General features: G+C 40.9%; 1 protein-coding gene across 4 annotated transcripts in view; it reads right to left on the bottom strand.

Moving 5' to 3' along the window:
• Window positions 1-19580, bottom strand: part of NFIB (nuclear factor I B) — a 165395-nt gene extending 145815 nt beyond the window's left edge. For all 4 annotated transcript variants that reach the window (XM_010219228.2, XM_088535251.1, XM_088535250.1 and 1 more), the window contains exons 1-2: window positions 19282-19580; window positions 12732-13263 (exon numbers count right to left, since the gene is read on the bottom strand). In XM_010219228.2, the coding sequence (XP_010217530.2) occupies window positions 12732-13263; window positions 19282-19311 (562 nt within the window). In that variant the 5' untranslated portion in view covers window positions 19312-19580. The remainder of the gene's footprint in view (window positions 1-12731; window positions 13264-19281) is intronic.
• Between the last annotated feature and the right edge of the window lie 224 nt (window positions 19581-19804).

The following is a 19804-nucleotide window of genomic DNA, read 5'->3' as shown; positions in this document are numbered from 1 at the left end:
GTTCACAGATAGGCCGAGAGAGGACTAAAGCTTCTGACTGTCCCCAGCCAATTCAGATTCGTGCTTTTTTTTTTTTTTTTTCCTGATATATACAACTGTGTCCAAAACTGGACACACTTAAACAACGTTACACCATTACTCCTTCAAGTGGATGAAGTGAGTGGTTTTCTAAGTCTTTCTAACAATTGTTTTCATTCTGTTCTATGTTTTGGTTCCCAGTATTGAACAATTCAATATCATTATCTGACCCTGCAATGATCCTGGTCCTAAATCTGAAATAGGGTTTTCAATGCACATGCTTGTTGAAGGACAAACAACAGATTAATTGCTGGCCCTAATGCTGTGTTTGTGAGTGCTAAGAAGTCATTTCAAATGTTCCAAAAAGGATTAATCAAGTATAACAAGTCTATTTAATTACTGAAAGACCAGTGATCCTCATTTTACTATAAGCAGCTTTTCCTTCATTTGGAATCTCTAAATAGAACAGAAATCATTGCATGACAACTACAATTCATGTCCCAGAATATTCAGGTTGTAGCAGTAATATAGTGAAAAGAATGCAAGATGCCAGAGACCACTCCCTGCACATGACTGCTTTTCTACAGGACATTGCAAGATTAGACATAAATTTTTAAATATAATGGTATTTCTTGCTTTAGTCAAAGTACAGAAAAAAATGCTTTATGCTCAGTATAACAGTACAATATTCACTTCCTTTAAAAAAAAAAAAGGAAAAAAAAAAGCAATACCACCAACAATTAAGCAAGTTAACTAATTACACTTAGATTTTTAAGAAAAAATAACCTCTCGAGTTTAATTAAAGTACTCCATGACTTCTATATAACATAAGCTAACATAAGCCTTTAGAGATGGCTAAACTGCAGACAGTGAACTCACCTATGAATGTGTGTATGGTAAAACCAAAACATGATACAGTTTAAATTATGTGTCTGAATCTAGACAGTTCAATCAATTTTCCAATTCTCCTTTCTGCTCAAGCTAGTTATTCTTTAACTAGAAGACAAACAATAGAATAACTTTTAATGTTAACCCTCTGTTAACTGCAAACCACATTGATTCAGTAACACCTGAGGAAGGCTGCGCAGACTTCTTCCATGTTTTATAAAGTAATGTCACTTCCCACTATTAGAAGCAGACACGGGAACTTTTTAGGTGACAACACACTACCACTAACATACCATCACAAGGGAAGGAAAGAGGAAGGCAGTGACTTAAGGAGGGAAAGCAGATGGCACCAATGAACCCCAAAATGCACTAGTTGTAATTAAGGACTTTGGTCATTTCACTACAATCAATGCGGCCTTCAGGCAAACTCAGCCCTCCAAAACAAGGCCCTGGAATAAACTATTAGGGAAAAAAAAAAAAAAAACCCTCTCATCTTCCTTGCAATTGTGACCTGCCTAGGTTATCAGTGCGATATTAGTATGACCACTGTCTTCTAGACACTCTTTTATTAGCTTAGTTACACCTCGCACTTCAGATCAGATTAGACTCCTGATCATCCACCCTGTATCCATGCAGATGTGCTCTGGTGTCATCAGACCAAAAATATGTGGGCATTGGGGCAGAGGGGTGAAAACCGCACCACAGCGATCCCAAATGCCACCCCACCACGCACAGCAGACCTTGCAGCTACGAGCGTGTGTCTGTGACTGCACAAGATGATCAGTTCCTTCATCTAGGGGTCCAAAGCACTGCTTTTTCCACCATGTCTGCGCAGCCGAGGCCACACGCGCGGGCTGCTAACGGTACCACCGGGCAACACAGCTGCCTGAGCACGCCAAAGTGCATACCCTGGTCCTGGCCCATGGAGCCCACGTGGCTAGGAGGACGTCTCCCACCTCAAAGAGCTCCCGGCACCACAGGACTCGTGGCGGAGGAATGCTTTGTGCCGACCAGCCGTGCTTGGGCAAGTCTCTTCTGCCTAGGCATGAGAAAACCCGGGGTGAGATATTTCTTAGCAACACAGAGCCCATTCTGGGGCTGGGCATGGGCACGGGTTGTGCTGGTGGTGGAATGCAGGCTAGGTTACAGCTTTTCAGTGGATACGTACCTGAGGATGTTGCAACTCTCGACCACAGCACATGGCGGTTACAGACTGATCAACCTGTGGGAGGTCACCCAGGGACCCACAGCACAATGGAGACCAGGACAAGGAATCTGAAGCCTCTGACCTAGCATTTGAACACTGAGTCATACTTCACACTGTCATTGCAGTGATACTGTTCAGGCTCTTGCGTCAGCATTCCCACCCTCTTCCTTCCAAGGAACCATGGAACAGCAATTAAAAATCAAGTCTAGATTGCAAAGTGGCACACTAAAAGAGAATGTGCAGTCATCTGTGAGTGCATGCAACACAAGCATACATACACACATAATTCATTTTGTTTTGTTTTGTTTCCCCCCAAAATCAATCAATAGACCAACAGGACTGGTGAAATAAGCATGATTATATGATGCAAAAGTCAGGCACAGTGCTGCAAAAGAAAATATATTTTAAATGAAGTTAATTAGAATAAACCTACTTGCATGAGCCCAGCTTTTAGGCTTAAGAGCATACCAATTATCTAAAGACCACTGGATTACAAATTTACTACAATTTTAAGAGAAAGCGGGTATTACCATGTGAGCTTTCTTAAATACACATGGCCATATCATGCTCTCAGCTTAAAAAAAAAAAACCTCAAACCCTCACTGGACATAGGAACAAGGCAAATTTCCTAACACTGCTGCACACTGCAGCCACTGAATAGACACAATACCAAATTCAAAAGAGTAAATGATTCTATCAGTCAAATTATAGGTTATTACTATGAAAAGCACCACACTTGTATCAAGGAAATTGAGGACTGGGCATTAGAATAAGGAGCACTCATGGTAGACAGTTGGTCAGCACACGAGGCTGGCTCCCTTTCACATCAAGAACCATTTTTTTAAGTACAAGTAGCTTCTATGAGAAAAAAAGTTTCACAAAAAATATAAAAGATTGCTCTTTCTCCCCTCATAGTTACTTACTCTGATAGCACTTTTCTTCCTAAAAGCTGCAGGAACATGTATAACCATGATATTTGTATCATTAAATATTGTCAAAACCGAACATTCTTTCTAATGTGCCCCACTCAACACTCACAGAGTAAAATGAGACTGTACCACTGAGGAAGAGTTGAGGAAAGAAGAAGAGGAAAAGAAAAAGAAAAGAAGAACAAGAACAGGATAAGAAAAGTAGAAGAAGAAGAAGAAGGAGAAGAAGAAGAAGGGGGAAGAGGAGGAAAAAAGGAAAGGACAGAAGAAGAGAAAGAACAAGAAATGAGGAAGAAATGAAGAAGAGGAAGAAGAAGAAAAGTTACAAAACTATACACCTTGCAAGAGCAGGACTCCCCTGTGAAGAGAAGGACATTGCCCTGCTGCCATGTCTCTGGTGACATCGTTGTGTCCTCACCAGCGTGGCTTTTGGATGCAGACAAAGGTGGTGATGCCACGGCCAGACCGTATAAAGGGAAGGCGGCAGCAGCAGCAGCGGGGAGAGGCTGGGAAACCCTGTGGGGTTGACACGGGGCCGGGAACACCCGGTTGCTCCGAGCACACAGCGCCGGCGGAGGCAGTGGCAGCAGCTCCACGGCGAAGGCAAGCAGCCCCCGGCCATCCCGTGACCCAGGAGAGCCAAGGTCAGGAGAGGCAGGTAGCGAACTTGGCCCGCGCGTAAGTCACGCTGCAAATGAATTGTTTTAGCAGATCAGCTCTGGTCAATTAAACCTGACAGGATGTGTTGCACCCCATCACAGGGCTCGTGACACGGAGGCTGGGAGCTGAGGCCAGCCTCGTAAAAGACAGCTTTTAACGCGGCATAACAAATCTAAGGTAATCCATCCAGAAACTGCAGATGCCTGAATAACAACATACAAGCTGTCCTGACTAGGAGATGCTTTCACAGTTTTAAATCAGAGACACATGGGTATAGTCATCCTTTCAATTCAGGTGTCAGGACTTTCAATGGCATTAATCATGCAAAGGAAACTGCTGCTGCTGCTGCTGCTACAACAAATGCGCCTGCTATCCATCAGATGCGAGGCACTTCCCCTAGAAATCTTCCGGGCAAATGCAGCATTTTTTGTTACTTGTTTCATCAAAACCCAGGCTGGAAGTGGATTGGTGTTTTGGTCCAATATAATCCACACACAGAAATGTAGCCTACAAATATTTTAATTAGGTTTAATTTCTATAGCGATGGAGTCTGTAATTACTAGATGCAAATACGTGTGCATTTCTTTATTTTAAAGAAATATGCACCAATAGCTAATTCTATGAGGATTAACTCAGTGAGTGTTTTCTGCAGAATGCACCAAGACTTCTAACTCAAGAATAAAAATTTGAGAAAAAATATTTAAGAAAAATAGTATAAGAAAAATGATATTCATCTTTCACTTGTGTAAGTTCATGCCTTACAAAAATATGTATAGAAATTCAGGCTAATAATAAAAGATTAAAGATTGAGAGGGCAAATATATAATCAATATGTCCAAGAACTAAATATTCAAAATTTATCACTGGCAAGTAACTGCAAACAATATGGAATTATATGCAAAAAACATTCAAGTTAAACATAAATTAGAAAACTTTTTTCCTTAATTTTCCAATAGACAGATTGAGTTTCTCGAACAGAGCTGACTAACTCGTCAGTCTTATGTTTGATTTTCCTGTTCATTCTTTAAGGAAGAAAGTTTCTTCTTCTTTGGAGACACGTAGTTGCTGTTAAGAGGTACAAGACTTTTGGAGAAGAAGTCTTAAATGCTAAACAGTTTTCAGCTAAGCTTTTGCACTATTCATTGCCCTGCGTTGTACCACAATAATCCATCTTTACTTAAAAAAAAAAATAAGAAAAAAAAAAAAAAGCTTAAAAGCTTAAAAGGCCTCAGTAACTGTCCTACCTTAGACAGTTAGGAAGACCGAACATTGAAAGGATTCAGTTGCCTCCTTAATTTTAGGTCCCTATTTTTGATAGGATGGTGAGAGGGATGTAATATGAAGGAGACAGGAAGCACACAGGTGAAAGCTCTAGTGTTCAAGCCGGCTGGCTAAAAATGTCCCCAAATACTATCACTGGTAAACACATTTTAGACTATCAGCCCTCACCCACAAAAGTGAAATTTGAAATGCATTTTCTCCCACTGACCATGAAAAAGCTAAAACACAAGGCATACAACAACAGTAATGTTAGTAAGAAATTATTGAAGAAATGCAAATAGAATAAAGATTTCAAGCAAAAACTTATCTTTTTATAATACAAAAAAAAGATGAGGAAAAAAGAAATGTTAACAGCTATACTAGAAGACTGTTTACTCAGTATCTCCCTACCGCACAATATACACACCCAAATCAGTTCTATTTTTTCTTGGCCAAAGCTAATAATTTAAGTTTTACTTCTCCTTCACTAGTTTCTGAGTCTCTTAAAACTCACCTTCTAATCTAAGCTCAGGTCTGTGAAACAGTTTATTAGCAACTATTTTTAGAAGTTCTGAGCATAAAAAAATGATAATAAAGTAAAATAAAAAGAGAGAAAGAGAGACTAAAACCATGAAACCTCCCTATAAAGAATGACACCTTCTTGCTGTCAAAAAAAAAAACACTGGCTAATCATTTGGACCTTCTTCCCTTTTCATATTCACTTAGCATCTCACAAGTGTCTCCAGATAGATAAGAGATTTCTTGTCCATCCTAAAATGATGTAACAAGCCTATGCATTTAAGGCAACCGTTTAAGCTGATGTTGAGATCACCCAACCCTGGTGGTTACAGCAAAGCAAGACACCACCTTGCTGCTGAGATTGGGACACGCTTTTCTAGGAAGTCTCTTGCGCAGCTCTGCTTGGGTCTACGGTGCGCGGCCCCTCTCCTGGGAGCCACAATGGGTCTCTGAAGAACTCACCTGCTGGCAACACGGGGGAGGAAGGTGCAGGAGAGAAGGAGGAGAGAAGGAACAAAGGCTGGAAAAGAGGTGGGCTCCGCAGCAAGCTGCGGGGACTAAGTTCTAAAATCTGACCTGCCGTGGTATAGGTGTTTAATCATTTCGATGGAGTGTCCAAAGTTCTAACGGATTCAGTATATATAAAAATAAAGAAATTTAAAATATTAAGCTCAATCTGTTGTTTGAATTATTTATTTGAGGAATCAGTGGCCTTGTTTATGGGTTTCAAGATGCCTTTTTGTTCCCAATAGTGTTCTTCTGTTTGCAATCACTATGAAGCAAGAATCTTCCTTTTTGTTTTCTGTTCTTTGTTATTTTATAGCTTTTTGCTATTGATCTAACTGTGACTCATAAATTAACACTGATTTTTTAATTTTCAACTGCTTGCACTGAATTTACTTAGCTGCAAGTTTCCTTTATATTAAACATAATTAATGTTATTCAGTCATGTGAAAATGACCACCCTAGTGGTAGAAGAAACCAGAACAGATTGAGCAAAAACGACCGTTCTCAAAATATATATATTTCATTCATGCCTGGAATGTTAAAATTAAATATACAAACTTCTTTTTTTCTCACCTGTCATAACATCCATAGTCCTCCTCTGACAGAAACTAAAAGGAAAATGTCCATTTTGTATTTTCCAGTTCTACTATTATAACCTCAGTTCACACATATACAATCTGAGAAATGAAAAATGATGGACAATCTTTCTAAATGCTAGAATTCTTGCATATCCATGTGAAAAATCTTTGCAACAATCACTCAGAAAAAAAAAACATTATTATGCCCATGTATAAGTCAAATTAACCCGTCTTTTAATGATAAATGCATTTCTTCCTGAGATTTTGAGCCCAGCTGATGCACTCAAAAAAGTAATCATCCTATATTTTACATTAGAGTATTATAAAAGAAACCATTAGGGTGGGTTTTTTGTTTGTTTGTTTGTTTGTAGATTAAAAAAAAAAAAAGAAGTTTTCTAAATTGTATTTTCTGCACCCCTGACTGAATTGAGTTGCTCAAAGTATGCCAAAGCTTTATAAAAGTTTATTATTCTCTGACAGATTACTATACTACAAAAAGCTTTTCTCAAATGAGAAGGGATAAAGCATTAAACTCATACATCTGCTCCTGCCCTGGCTCTTTGATACAGAATTGAGATTTGTTTTAAAACAATCCGCGTGTCATTGCAGGGTGGGAGTGCAAAGCTTATAGCGCATCTAAGCACCTAAGGGTGCAGAGAGGAATAAGCTCCTGCTGTTCCTAGCATAACTACCGACATGCTGCGTAAACTCCAGCAAATCACCTTGTGCCTTGACATACCCTGTTGTGAAACAGGTAAAATGCTCGGTGGTATGTTCCCATATAAAGCATTCAGAAGGAGGCAGATCGTTAAAGCTAATGGAACCGGGAACAATTAGCAGTTCAGCAGATTGATTGATCTATCCAGACCTAGTGCTTTTATTAATTGCACATTGGAAGCATCAGTGCACACAAGAAATGCAAGACCTTGTCCCAAATCCAAAAGTGCTGGTCTGACACTTTAACAAATGAATATTATGTGAACCATACAGAAAGGAGGCTATTCAGGAACTATTTGGGGTGTGATTTTACATGGAATTTCTTGCATTTCCAGTGAGCTAAGCGTAAGAGTTTCATATATAATTTTAAAATAAAAAGTATCATTTTGATATTCCCGTAACACCAGTTTCCTAAGACGTTTACCAAACATAACGTAAAGCATCATTTAAGAGCGACCACACAAACCTATCTGGAAATTTGAGCTCCCTACAAAAATATATCCTCAGAACTCTCTCAAAGAAAGAGAAGTTGAATAAGAACGCCAAGTCACTGATACTCCAATATTCTTCTGTCTCCGTCTTGCAATTCAGATATGTCACATCGGAAAAATAATTACAATTCTTTGCAAGAAGAAGACGGGGCTTTCTCTGTTTTGCTGATGCACTCCTTGCTGGGGAACCTTCCCGAGGGGGAAGCAGCGGTGCCTGCGGCGCAGGATGGGCCCTTCTTGCGGCTCCCCAGCGCGGCGCAGGCGGCTCCCGCGCCGCGGAGGCTGCCCCAGCACGCGGGGCTCTGCGCACACAGCGCGGCGGGAGCTGGCTGCAGCCCGGGGGATCGGCCGGGTCCCCCTGCGTCTGCGGGATCTGCAGGATCCCCCTGTGTCTGCGGGATACCCCCCGAATCTGCAGGATCCCCCAGGCACCGCACGCACAGGCGCATCTGCGCCCAGCCCGCTCTGCCCGGCCTCGCTGCACCCGCCTGCCCTCTCCACTCGCCCCCTCGCTTGTTCTCATTTCTTCTTTCTTTTTTCCTGTATTTTTTTATTCTTTTAATGGTCTTTACTTTTGCTTTTTGTCTTTTTTTTTTCATTTTTTTCCTCTCTCTGCCCTAATGGGCAGGACACAGTCTGGCAATTCAGGGACTCACGTAGGCCAGACTTCCTTCTGCGCAGCCCTTTGGGTAGGGCTGCTAATCCTTCTTATTAATTAACAAGATAATAGTGGTTAACCGGAAAGCAATATTAATGCTAACTATCTAGCAAACTTCCAGCAGAAATGACTTAGGCTTCTCCTGATTTCCTGGCAGGAGAAATCCTGCAGCTGGAACTGTAATAGCATCTTGGTGTTTCAGGAACTTAAAAAAAAAAAAAAAATCAAAAGTTGTCGAAAGTGCATCAGACTAGGGAGATTCATGTCTATTTTTCGCTGTCTTTCTTGGATAGCTTAGAAGATCATCCCCTCGACTTCAAATGCTATCAAAGTGCAGGCTCCCCCCAGTTATATCACACTTGGACAAGGACAAAGGAGACAGTAAACAGAAACACAGCGGATCTGGGAAACACTCTCTGAGCGGCGCACGCATTAAAACGTTTGCAATGTGGAGCACATTCACCACTGCTCCAGCCCTGCAGGCTCCCAGAATGTTTCTTGGGGTCTCCCATGCTTCATTCAGCGCATGCTGAAATACCTAGCAGCGAGTTTGTGTTTTATGCATACTGCAGAAAAGAAAAGCTGCAGAGAAAATAGGGGTGTATAAGAGATCTTGCAGAGGAGGCAGACACATTGCTGCAGACACACTTCAGAAAAGCAGCCGTGCAATTTACTTTTTGCTATTATTTTATATTTTTTCCCCCCACCGGCCATTGTACGGCTAAGCAAAACACCCAAAAGGAGAAGGGATTTATATTATCTGGGCTCTGTTGCAGCAAACAAGTACTGCGGCTTTTCATTCAGCGATTGTCAGAAAACTTTCCAATGTGCCCACTGCAATGCGGATGCCAACCAACGAATCAAAGGCATTCAGCAACGAGACAAAGAGGGTCTGATGCCAACCTCGGTGCCACTGGCAACCGTTATTGGCACCGCGCGCATTGTCTGACGGGCTTTTTTTCTGCTCTCCTGGCACTTGACGAACAAAATGGCGCCTCCCGGGGCCGCGGCGGCAGCGTGAGCCCCGCGCGGGCAGACGCAGATGCCACCCAAGGATTTCACAGGGGCTTGGGGTGCCTTTCGCGCCGAGCCTGCCCCAGTGCCTGACAAAAAACACGGGCTTTGTCAACAGAGGCAACGACCTTGTTGTCTGGAATTTTTTTGAAAAAAAAAAAAAAGTATATATATATATGTATGTATATTTTATTTACGGGTGTGGTGGAGTACGATGCACCGAAAAAACAGGGCCCCAAAGGAATGCTTTTTCAGTAAGGTTGATGTTGATAGGAAACACTGATTGCAGGGCACGGTCCCCACTTTCTTTCTCCATTTCAGTCAAGGGAACTGCATTTCAACCTACACCTAAGCGTCTTTTTATTTTTCTTATTTTTTTTTTATTTTTTTTATTTTTTAAGATGCGGAAACACAAGAAGGTGAGAGAAGAGGGGAAAAGAGGCTGAGGGAGAGGAGCATAAAGGAGAACCCCATCTAGCTGCTCAAAGACAAAGCCCGATACATTGGTCCTTATTTCTTCCTTCAGGAGAGACATGGAAGTAGAAGCTCTTTTAGTAAGGAACTGGAAGGATTATTGACACTGGATCTGGATCTGGAAATTGTCAATATATTGTAACATTACTCTGCACTGCAATGCGGATGCCAACCAACAAATCACAGGCATCCTAGGCTAAACAAAGAGGGTCTGATGCCAATCCTGGTGCCACTGGCAACCATCACTGGCACTCAAACTATCCTTCCTCCTCTTTTTTCTCCTCTCTTTTTTTTAGCAACAAAAAACACACTACTTTACCCCTTTATTAATCTTATTTGCTCATTCCTTCATATTTCTTTCAGGGACTGAATTGTTTCTGTTTCTCTACTTAGTTTAATTTGACACCACTACTGGGATTTTTATATTCTAAAAGGGAACTTACTTAAAAGGAAAGCAGACTGAGTAAGATGCAGCATTTTGATTGACTTCACACTTATCTTTTCCAAAGCCTGGTATTCTTTATAAAGCGCACTACGAAGCGCCACAATTAGCCTGCTTTCAATGAGGGTAGGGAATCAAAGTTTGGCAAAAGGGAAAAAAAATGAAGATAACTTAATATGACTTCTTCAAGTAGAGAGCCACCAGATGTTAGCAGAAGATTTACTGCAGAGCAGCGAGAGAGACACAAAATACACGCAGTTTACAATAAACAAAAGGGTCTACTAGGAGTGACTTGATACAAAGAAATCAGCCAGCTTCATCTGCCAGCATTTCCCTCCTTATAGCTCCTTATTACTTCGGAAGCAACAACATTACGGCGCGCTTATCTCACTCATTCCTATTCAGATAAATGTTTTGAACACACCCCTATCCTCAGTCCCTTTGAATTAATAAAATCAGCAATTGCTCTGCAAATTTTTCCCTATTTCCTACGCAAAGCTTAAAAATCCACGCTGTATACGGGTACGCTGGCCCCAGTTTCTTTGGCTCAAGAGCTGCTTGATCTATTTTGCCTCCCTTTGTAGTTTTGACTATCATGGAGAGGTAAATGCGCCAGAATTAATCTGCGAGCTCTGTCTCAAAATGCATGTATTCAAAATACCATTTGACTTTCCCCACACAAAAGCAACTGAAAGGTACAAATCACATATAGTTAAGATATTTTGTTTGATGCTGTCACAGCATGCTTTCTTTCTGTGTTATTGGGGATCAAATTTACCACACTTTGCAGCCACTTAAAGTCACTGAAAAACATTTAAGTGTTGTATACATTGTCTACTGCTGTGGAAAAAAAAGAAAATGTAGTAAATATAAGCAAGGAAGAAAGACAATGAACCATATTTTTTTACAACAAATAATCTAAAAGGTTGGACTAAATTTATATGTTCGTGTAAACACAAAGCACCAATTGGACAATTAAATTCTAAAAAATAAATTCATTAAAAGTAAAAAAGTTTGTGTTGTGTATCATTCTTTTCTCATAAAGAATGAATACTCACAGATGATAGCAAAAACCTATAACCAAACAAAGGTATGTGCAATTTTACTTTTTTTATTATTAATAAAACCTTTTTGGTTTAGTTGTGATTCAAATCCCATCGTTACATATTGAGCATCAGATAGCAGCCTGCCATCTGCCCTTCTGCAGGCCATTTCTGCCTACAACCAGGCCAAGTCGTGAAACGGCCCACCATCTGCGGCCGTTCAAACTTTCCCTAGCTTAGATTTGCGGCTAAAAAGCAAATCGCTCTTTTACTGCTGATCAGTCACCAAAATCAAAACTTATGCAGGATGATACAATCATCCAGATAAACCAAAATGACCTTCACAGAGAAAATGCTTTACACAAAACACAGAATATGAGAAAACTTTTGTCTGCTGACATCCACTTCTGACTTATAGGAGCAGCATATGAATATTGCTATCGGAATACCCAATACAGCTAGCAGCTTTTTCCCTGATAAATAAATATTATCAGCTGGTTTTCTTTTAATTTGGCAAAACTAAGTTGAAGTAGCTCTTCCTTAGTTAATCTGCAACTTCCCAAATTGTAGCTATTGGCCAAATAAAACCTGTATACCAGTGTGATTATGAAAATAAAATTTAAATGGAAAATTCTCTGGAAATATGGCAATGTGGGTCTTTGCTGTAAAGTTCAGGCAAGTAACATGAGCTAGTGAGGCAAAGTATGAATAAAAATGTAAGTATTGTGCGCTGTAATTCTGAATGCACACAGCGTTTACAAACCAGGATGTCTTCAATAAAGTTATGTCAAGTTCTATTTCCTAATGGTGAGAAAATCTTCAAAGTAGTTGCAGATATATCAGTTTAAGGACAAACTGATGATTATTAGTAACTAAAAAGGTGGGAGTAAATATTTTAATCATCTATGCTTTTGTGCAATTGCACATACCCTGCTTCTGTTGCTAACAGTCCTGGGGAAGAAGGAGACTAAAAAAAGAACGTTTTATGAGGTTGTAATTGGAAAAAATACACAACATACCACCACTTTTTGACAAAAAGTGAAAACTCAGAGGAATTAAGGTGCTTCTTTGGTATGTCCTACCCTGTCTTGAAAGAGAACTTAGCACGTATGTCAAACATACATGTCATTTGCACAGGTCTGCAAAAGCGTGTGCATCTGCATATACATATATATGCTGATTTACATAGGTATATGTACCCATATTTATTATGTCTCTCGACCACGGAGTAATGTTTCGCTGGAAGTCAGCCCTTAGGGAAAACAGGGCAGCTTGGGATCAAAGCCTGACACACTAACACAGAAAACATGACAGTCTGCTTCCTACCTTGCTCCTGCACGTAGTATGCCAAAAACAAATCAAGCTCCTTGACGGATACGGTTATGTGATGCGGCTGGACGCAAAGTGCTGGATTTGTGCAATGTGGGGATTTCATGAGTCGCTCTCCATCCGTACTTTCCAAGGGGATGCCTTTGAAGAGGATCACCATGACTAGATCCAGACGCCAGACTTTGTCAGCCTGCCGCAGGCAGTCGATTCTCCTAATCTTACCCTTCTGGTCAGGATTGGACAACACACAGCATGGGTGCTTCTTCCCAGTCACCGTGAGCACAAAATCCTCCCGGAACTCTTGGCGAATATCTTTGCGCAGCTTGGCGAGGAGCCGGGATGCCCACTTTTGCTTGATTTCGGGCTTCTCACTGAGCAGCTCATCCTTGACAGCTCTCTCCTCATCCTTCGACATCCGCTTCTCGTGCTTTTTGAAGTACTTGCGTTTTCGAGCCTGGAGGTTGAACCACGTATAAGCAATTGCACGGACATGTGGAAGAAGTGCCTCAATGAATGGGTGAAATTCATCCTGTGGAAAGAAGTGGAGGAGGGAGAAAAAAAAAAGAAGAGGAAAACTCAAAGTTAGTATATTCTCACTCAAGGCAGCATCACAACACATCTCTGAAAATCTAAGAGCAAAATCCAAGATGAACAGAATAAAGACTAAAAATTTGCTTAAAAATTTACGCAAATTTCTGCACTAATATCTCATATGCAATTGCTATTGCTGTCAAGCAACGGACAAAAGTACACAGAGAATCTCATTTTCCCCACATTTCACTCTTTGAAAGGAGCATTTAAAGATTTTATTTTGTATGCCTTCCCTCGCTTCACCCCGCCATGCTGCGGAGACTACATTCCCTAAAAAAAAAAAAAAAATCAAGATGTTTGATTCCTAACATTTAAACATCCGAGCAAACAGCTAATACCAAGAAAAGTACCATTGCACAGAGAAGACACTACACGGTTTTAAAAAATCTGAGCAGAATGGTTGAGAAGGCTGAGGCGAATGCCACAGTTCATTTCTCTCCTCTGTGGTACAGAAACACAAAGCATATACATGCTCAGTGCAATGCCACACAGTTCCCGCTTTTGGAGCATGCTCTCAGCAAGAGCCTGCTGGTGGCACAAAGAGCATGCGCCATTAAACTTGATCCATTTTCTTATCAAACGTCCAACATTCCAGCACTGAAACAGCACCATTCCAGTGGTGGTAACTAGAGAAACCAGTACACGGCAAGGGAAGAGGGCAAAAGACACAGCATGTTGCACAAAAAGCCTGCACAGAAGCCTCTGCACCTCTAGCTCGTCAGGCTCCCCTCCCGCCACCCCCAAACTCTGCAAAATAGGAGTTTATGAAGTGGGAACAAAAATTACACTAACGTTCTTACAGTGGCTCTGCTATGGGGTTTGAAGCCCCATAGAGTCAGTTAATTTGTTAACTGATCACATGAGCGTGGCAATTATTCCAAACCCCTTAAAAATCAACCTGAGGTGTACAATGAAAAATGGCAACTTGGCACAAACTTTGCATTCTTTGTGTTTCTGCATGCTGTGGCAGAGTGACATTACGAGTGCACCACTGGTCAAAAACCGCTTTTGTGAAATCCGTGCAATTTATTTACAGTTCTAAAATATCCTTTCCTGTCATCTGGCTTCACCTGCAAGTTCTTATCTCCTGCCTAGTAGCAGTATGTGTTGCATTAAGGAGGTAATGCTTAGTTGTCATCTACAAGTACATCCTATAGCAATTAAATTAATTCATTTTGTCTGCTTAAAGTATCATCCTACACAACCATGTTAATATCTAAATAGGCCTTTCCAAAACGCAATGTCTCTTCCCTGTGAACAAATCCACTGTTTAAAATGGCATCAGCAGCTTATCAAACACTGCTGCACTTTGGCTTGGAGGGGAGACCTTAGGGGAGGTATCTCTCTTTTGGTGTGTGCGCCTGTTTGGTTTTAAATACTATGCAGATTGTTCATCGTACTGAGTGACACAGTGCAATCAAACCAAGACTCTGCCTGTTTTATATGACCGCGTTCAAGAATACAATTAACAAACTAATATTTTAGCTACGCTGCTAGACACAGAATGAATTATATTTAATCAGTAGGCTGATTAACTCCATTAGGTAAAAATGATGAAAGTATAACTAATGGTCTCATAATTACACAGAGTTCAGCCTGCCATTGTGGAAGCTAACTAGCCTTCAGGCCAAAAATTTAGTATTTAAATCTTCAAATTTCGAACAAACTCCCAAATTTCCTGAATGTTAAAAACTTCCATACTCCTCCTCAAACCAAACAGAAAACAACAGAAAAGTTGGAAGCAGTTTATCTATGGCCATGTTACCTTCACATTAAAAAAAAAAAAAAAAAAAAAAAAGGAAGGAAGGAAGAGATGATTTTGGAACATAATAGCATGATGTTTAACAAAGAGCCACGGTAGTGGCAACAATTAAACCAAGCGGTATTTTCAGCAGAGGTTTGCACAATTCTGGCGCTATACTGGCACATAAAACTAGGCCGTGGAAGGAGTTAAACCACAATCTGTTCTTTGTGTGGGAAGGCAATACTGCTCTGAGTAACCACAGCCCATGATAAGACTTCCCTATCTTCATATGCCTTCCGATGCCATGCTTTTTTCCCCTCATTTATAACTGCTACAGAAAGTTTATTTTCTCACCTACAGAACTCATCTCAATCAAAGCACTTTGAAAAAAAATTAATAAAATTTTAATTTAGCATAAACAGAAAGAGTGCATAGTGTTAATCTTTCCATTTCATTTTAGACTGAATAAAACAGATTTACTGCAGATTTGGGAAACTCTAAGAGTGAAGGGCTAAAGGCAGGGGCTGATAGCCCCCAAGAAGATTTTCTGTCCCGATTTTTCGCACACCCAAAACAGACTTCAGCAAATATACCTTACAAAAGCCATAAGATTACTACGGAAATAGTATGCGCTATTAGAATACTGCAGATCTAGTTTTCCTTTTTAATAGGAATATGACAAACTATTTTGGAATGGCTTTACCTTTAGTGACTGCGCACACTATTAACAACAATAGGCAATAGTATTTTAATATTATGCATAAATATTCTATAGAGTGAAACATCAGTTTTTAAATACAGATCTCCAGGTGGTTGAATATTTTGCTTTTAAAAGGAATGGGGGGATTTTTTTTTACTGTGTTTAGGCTTTTCTTTCATAATATCATTAACTCCTAAAGCTATAAATATATCTGAAAGAGTGTGAAGGAGAAGCACGGCAAAGAACGTCCTGTTCTAAAGCAATATTATCAGATATCTTTGAGAGATTCATTGTGCATCTGGACTCCTTTCAAATGAAACATTACTTGACAAGAAGAAGTGCCCATAAAATCATCCTAAATGGAGATTTGCAATTAATCACACACACTCTCCACTAAAGCTCCTAAAAAGCCATCTACTAAATTTAATTTTTCTTTCCTTAATATTCATATAGGCAATACTGAAAAATGATTTTTATGCGGCACTTACTTACCCATGTGCCATACTTGCCCTTGCAATAACGCAATTTATGGCAGTAAGATTTTCAAATGTAATAATAAATGGCCCAGGTGAACCACCGTGCACTGGCAATTTAAACTAAAATGCAAGTTACTTTGAAAAACGTATATAGCTTGCAAATAAATTTAAATAATGCCGATAGCCTAATTGCATTATAATGATGACGGATAGGCCACATTTTCTTTTTGGAAGAGATAAAGGGAAAAACACAATGCCCTTCTCCTTCCTTCCATTTTCCTAAACTTTCTAACAAATCATCCAAATTTGAACTGGAGACCATAAAATAAATATATAAAATATAAGTCTTAGAGAATCTCATATACTCCATGTACTCCTCATGTACTCCATTTCTCTGCATTTCTCTGCACAGCGAAACAACGTATTTGACTGAGAGAAGAAAATTGCAACATATTTCGAGTCCCTGGGACCACCAAATTATAAAAATAAACCACGGTAAAAATATCACGAGACCAAGCATTTAAAGGCATGCAGTAACTGCACCTTATCATGCCTCAGCAAAAGAGATAAATGGAGATTGCACTCACTCCAAGACAGCCAAAGCAGGGCACATGGGCAAGGAAAAGGACCAAAAAAATTAACTTGCATTTGCCAAATCTTCATTCTTCTTTATAGATATTTTACACCTAACAAAACTTTTACTGAAATGGTGATGGATAATATTACAGCTAAGACAAGAAGTTCCTCTTAAACCCATATTCTAGAGGTTAGACTAGTTCCTGAAAGGTACTACGATGCAGCCAGCCTCCGTGCAAACAGAGCTGCAGCTTCAGCAGAGAGCTTGGTCCAAACAGGTGTGCTGTGTTTAGAACTTTTATCAAAATATTTTGTTCTGAACACATACTACTACTACTATCAACGTGCCTCAAAAGAGCCTTACGGACAGAAAAACAATAGAGAGAACTCTATTTTAAAATCAATAGCAACTTCCAATTAGGTTCATCAATCTTTCACATTTATTAAAAATGAATAAGAAAAAATACAAATTCTCATTTCCATTTTTTTTTTCATTTGGGTAAAGGAAAAGCAACTAAAAGTGTCTTATTAATCCTAGAGAGAGAAAACTTGCAAATTAAGATTGAGCCGCAGCAATTGTGTTCCACATATGTATCACTAATGTGAGCTGTTTCTACACAGCACATGATACATGGAAGTTATTAACACACGAAAGCAAGAAGCCGCTTTCTTGTGCTTACTGCTGAGAAGTGCAGTAATAGGCATATGCCTAAGTATGGTGCTTTAATATAGATATGTAACAATTACGACATCTACTATAACTTTGAGGGGGAAAGTGCAAAAAAGCAACCACATAGGGAAAATGTCATTAAAGTGGGAAACAGCAAAATCTAGTGTATCAGAGGTGGAAGTGAAAACTTGCCAACTTGCAAGGTAAAAACTACTTTCTTACATTTTAGCCTTAGGTATATATTCTTGTGTAAGGAGGTCCATAATTTCACAGAATGCGCAGCCTACTCAGAACTAATTTTCACCAGTTGGGGATTCAACCGCAAGCAGTAATTTCTGAGTATGTACCTGTAAATATATGTTTGTATCTGCTACACAAAATGCTTCCTGCATATTATATTGCTTTTTTTTTCCTTAGAATAAGCAGCACTTCAGTATCACGCTTTACCAGCTTTGCTCCGCTGAAGTTCACGTTTACTTGCTGAAAATATCCATATCTAAGTCAATCACACTTAGATGCCAAACAAAATATAAACAATAAAAAATGTGTCAGCCAAAAAGCTACAGGACTGTATCCAATCACTGAATAAGCCTTATCATTGTTTTCATCTTCATTCACAATTTATGAACACTTCGGTCCTTCTGCATTACCGCTCTGCCTCACTGCCGAGCCGCTCAAACCCTATTTATTTATTCACTATAGACCCGTGCGTGCGGCATTGGCCGCTTAATGACCGCACGGCACCGGACGGCACTTTGGCACAATTTTCCTCTTCTTTAGTCGTTTGTCGCGCCAACGTGGAAGAGAGCGGCTGTCGCCTAAGCACTTTACATCACATCCTACGAAGACGGACTTTCCACCAAAAAAAAAAAAAAAAAAAGGCGCTACCTGCTCCCCCCAAAAAAAATATCCCGCGCGGCAGCAGCCGCTCTCGCCCCCGAGCCGCGCAGCGCCCCGCGCCGCTCTCCGCGCGCGGAGGGGACCTTTTCCCTGCGCCTCCGCAGCCGCCTCGGGGGGGCGAGGCGGGGACCCCCCCGGCAGCCCCCGCAGGGCTGCGCGCCCCGCGTTGCGCCCCGCGCAGCGCTGCGCGGTCGCCCGGGCTCGCGGCCCTCCCGCGGGCTGCGCAGAGCGGCCGCGCTCCGGCTCTGGGCCATGCACGCCGAGCTGCACACTGCGATTTAAATAATAATAATAATAGTTACTATTACTAAAAAAACGGGGGGGGGGGTGGATAAAGAAAAAAAGGGGTTCCGCGTCTCTGCATAACCGAGCGCGGAAACGTTCCGCGCCCCCCTCTGCGCCGACAGACGATGCGTTATTAGCTGAGCTCTGCACGAGATTACTGCGCAGCAGATAGCGCTCAAAAATACCACTTTTCCTTTTAAAACCCTTTTAGCGGGGTCCGCATAAGCCGGCGAGCTGCAAAGACGGCGGACCCTCCAAGTCCGGTCAAGCCAATACTTTCTCAAACCTGCTTATTTCTTTTAGCGCAATTATGCTCGTTTCCATTTTGTTAACCTTTGGCTCCTTATGCACTAACAATTAACAGTATTTGTCCACGGGTGCCACTTTGAATGAATCTCCCCAAAACAATGGCCTGGTACAGCTTATTCTCTCCTGTTGCCTTCTGCGAGAGGAGTTTGGCTCTGACAAGCAGTTACAACTGTGCCTTAACCCGTTACAACTACCAGCAATGACTCATTAACAACTCACACATAAAACCAAAAATCATGAGAAAATAAATCTATAGCAATAGACAGACAAATAAATAAAAGAAAGCGGGTCTATACCTGAGTGAGACAGATTGGAGAATACATCATGACTTCGCTTTGAGAACACGCTGTCCGGAGAGCCCCTAAGAAAAGCCTCAAAAAGGAATAATTTCATCTATTCATTTTACAGTCATCTGAGACTCAAGGAAGATGAAATCAATCAGGACGGGGCTCTGCCCTGGATCACCACAACTTCACAACAAACCCCGGTCCTCCTTAAATAGCCAAAGATTCAAGTTCACTCCGTGCGCTGGATTTCCCGGGGTGAAATCCAATCTACACTTTTAACCCTCTTGTAGTCGGCGGCGCGGGAGTCTCGCTTTGCTGCTGCTGCTGCTGCTGGTTGTTTTGCAGATGACGGGGGGGGGTGGCTGGGGGGAGGAGGACTCGAGGGGGGTGGGCGGGGGGATTTTTGTTGTTGTTGTTTGGCCTTTTTTTTTTTTTCTTTTTTCTTTTCTTTTTTTTTCTTTTTTTTTTTAAGAAGTTGTTGCTGTGTTACTACGGCACCGTCACCACGCTCTGGAAGAGTTCAAGGTTGGAG

The sequence above is a fragment of the Tinamus guttatus genome, unplaced genomic scaffold (genome assembly GCF_059628265.1).
Source record: "Tinamus guttatus ecotype Peru unplaced genomic scaffold, ASM5962826v1 Tinamus_guttatus_pri_ptg000622l, whole genome shotgun sequence".
In the NCBI taxonomy this organism is placed as follows: Eukaryota; Metazoa; Chordata; class Aves; order Tinamiformes; family Tinamidae; genus Tinamus; species Tinamus guttatus.
This window is presented reverse-complemented; position numbering and strand designations above follow the sequence as displayed.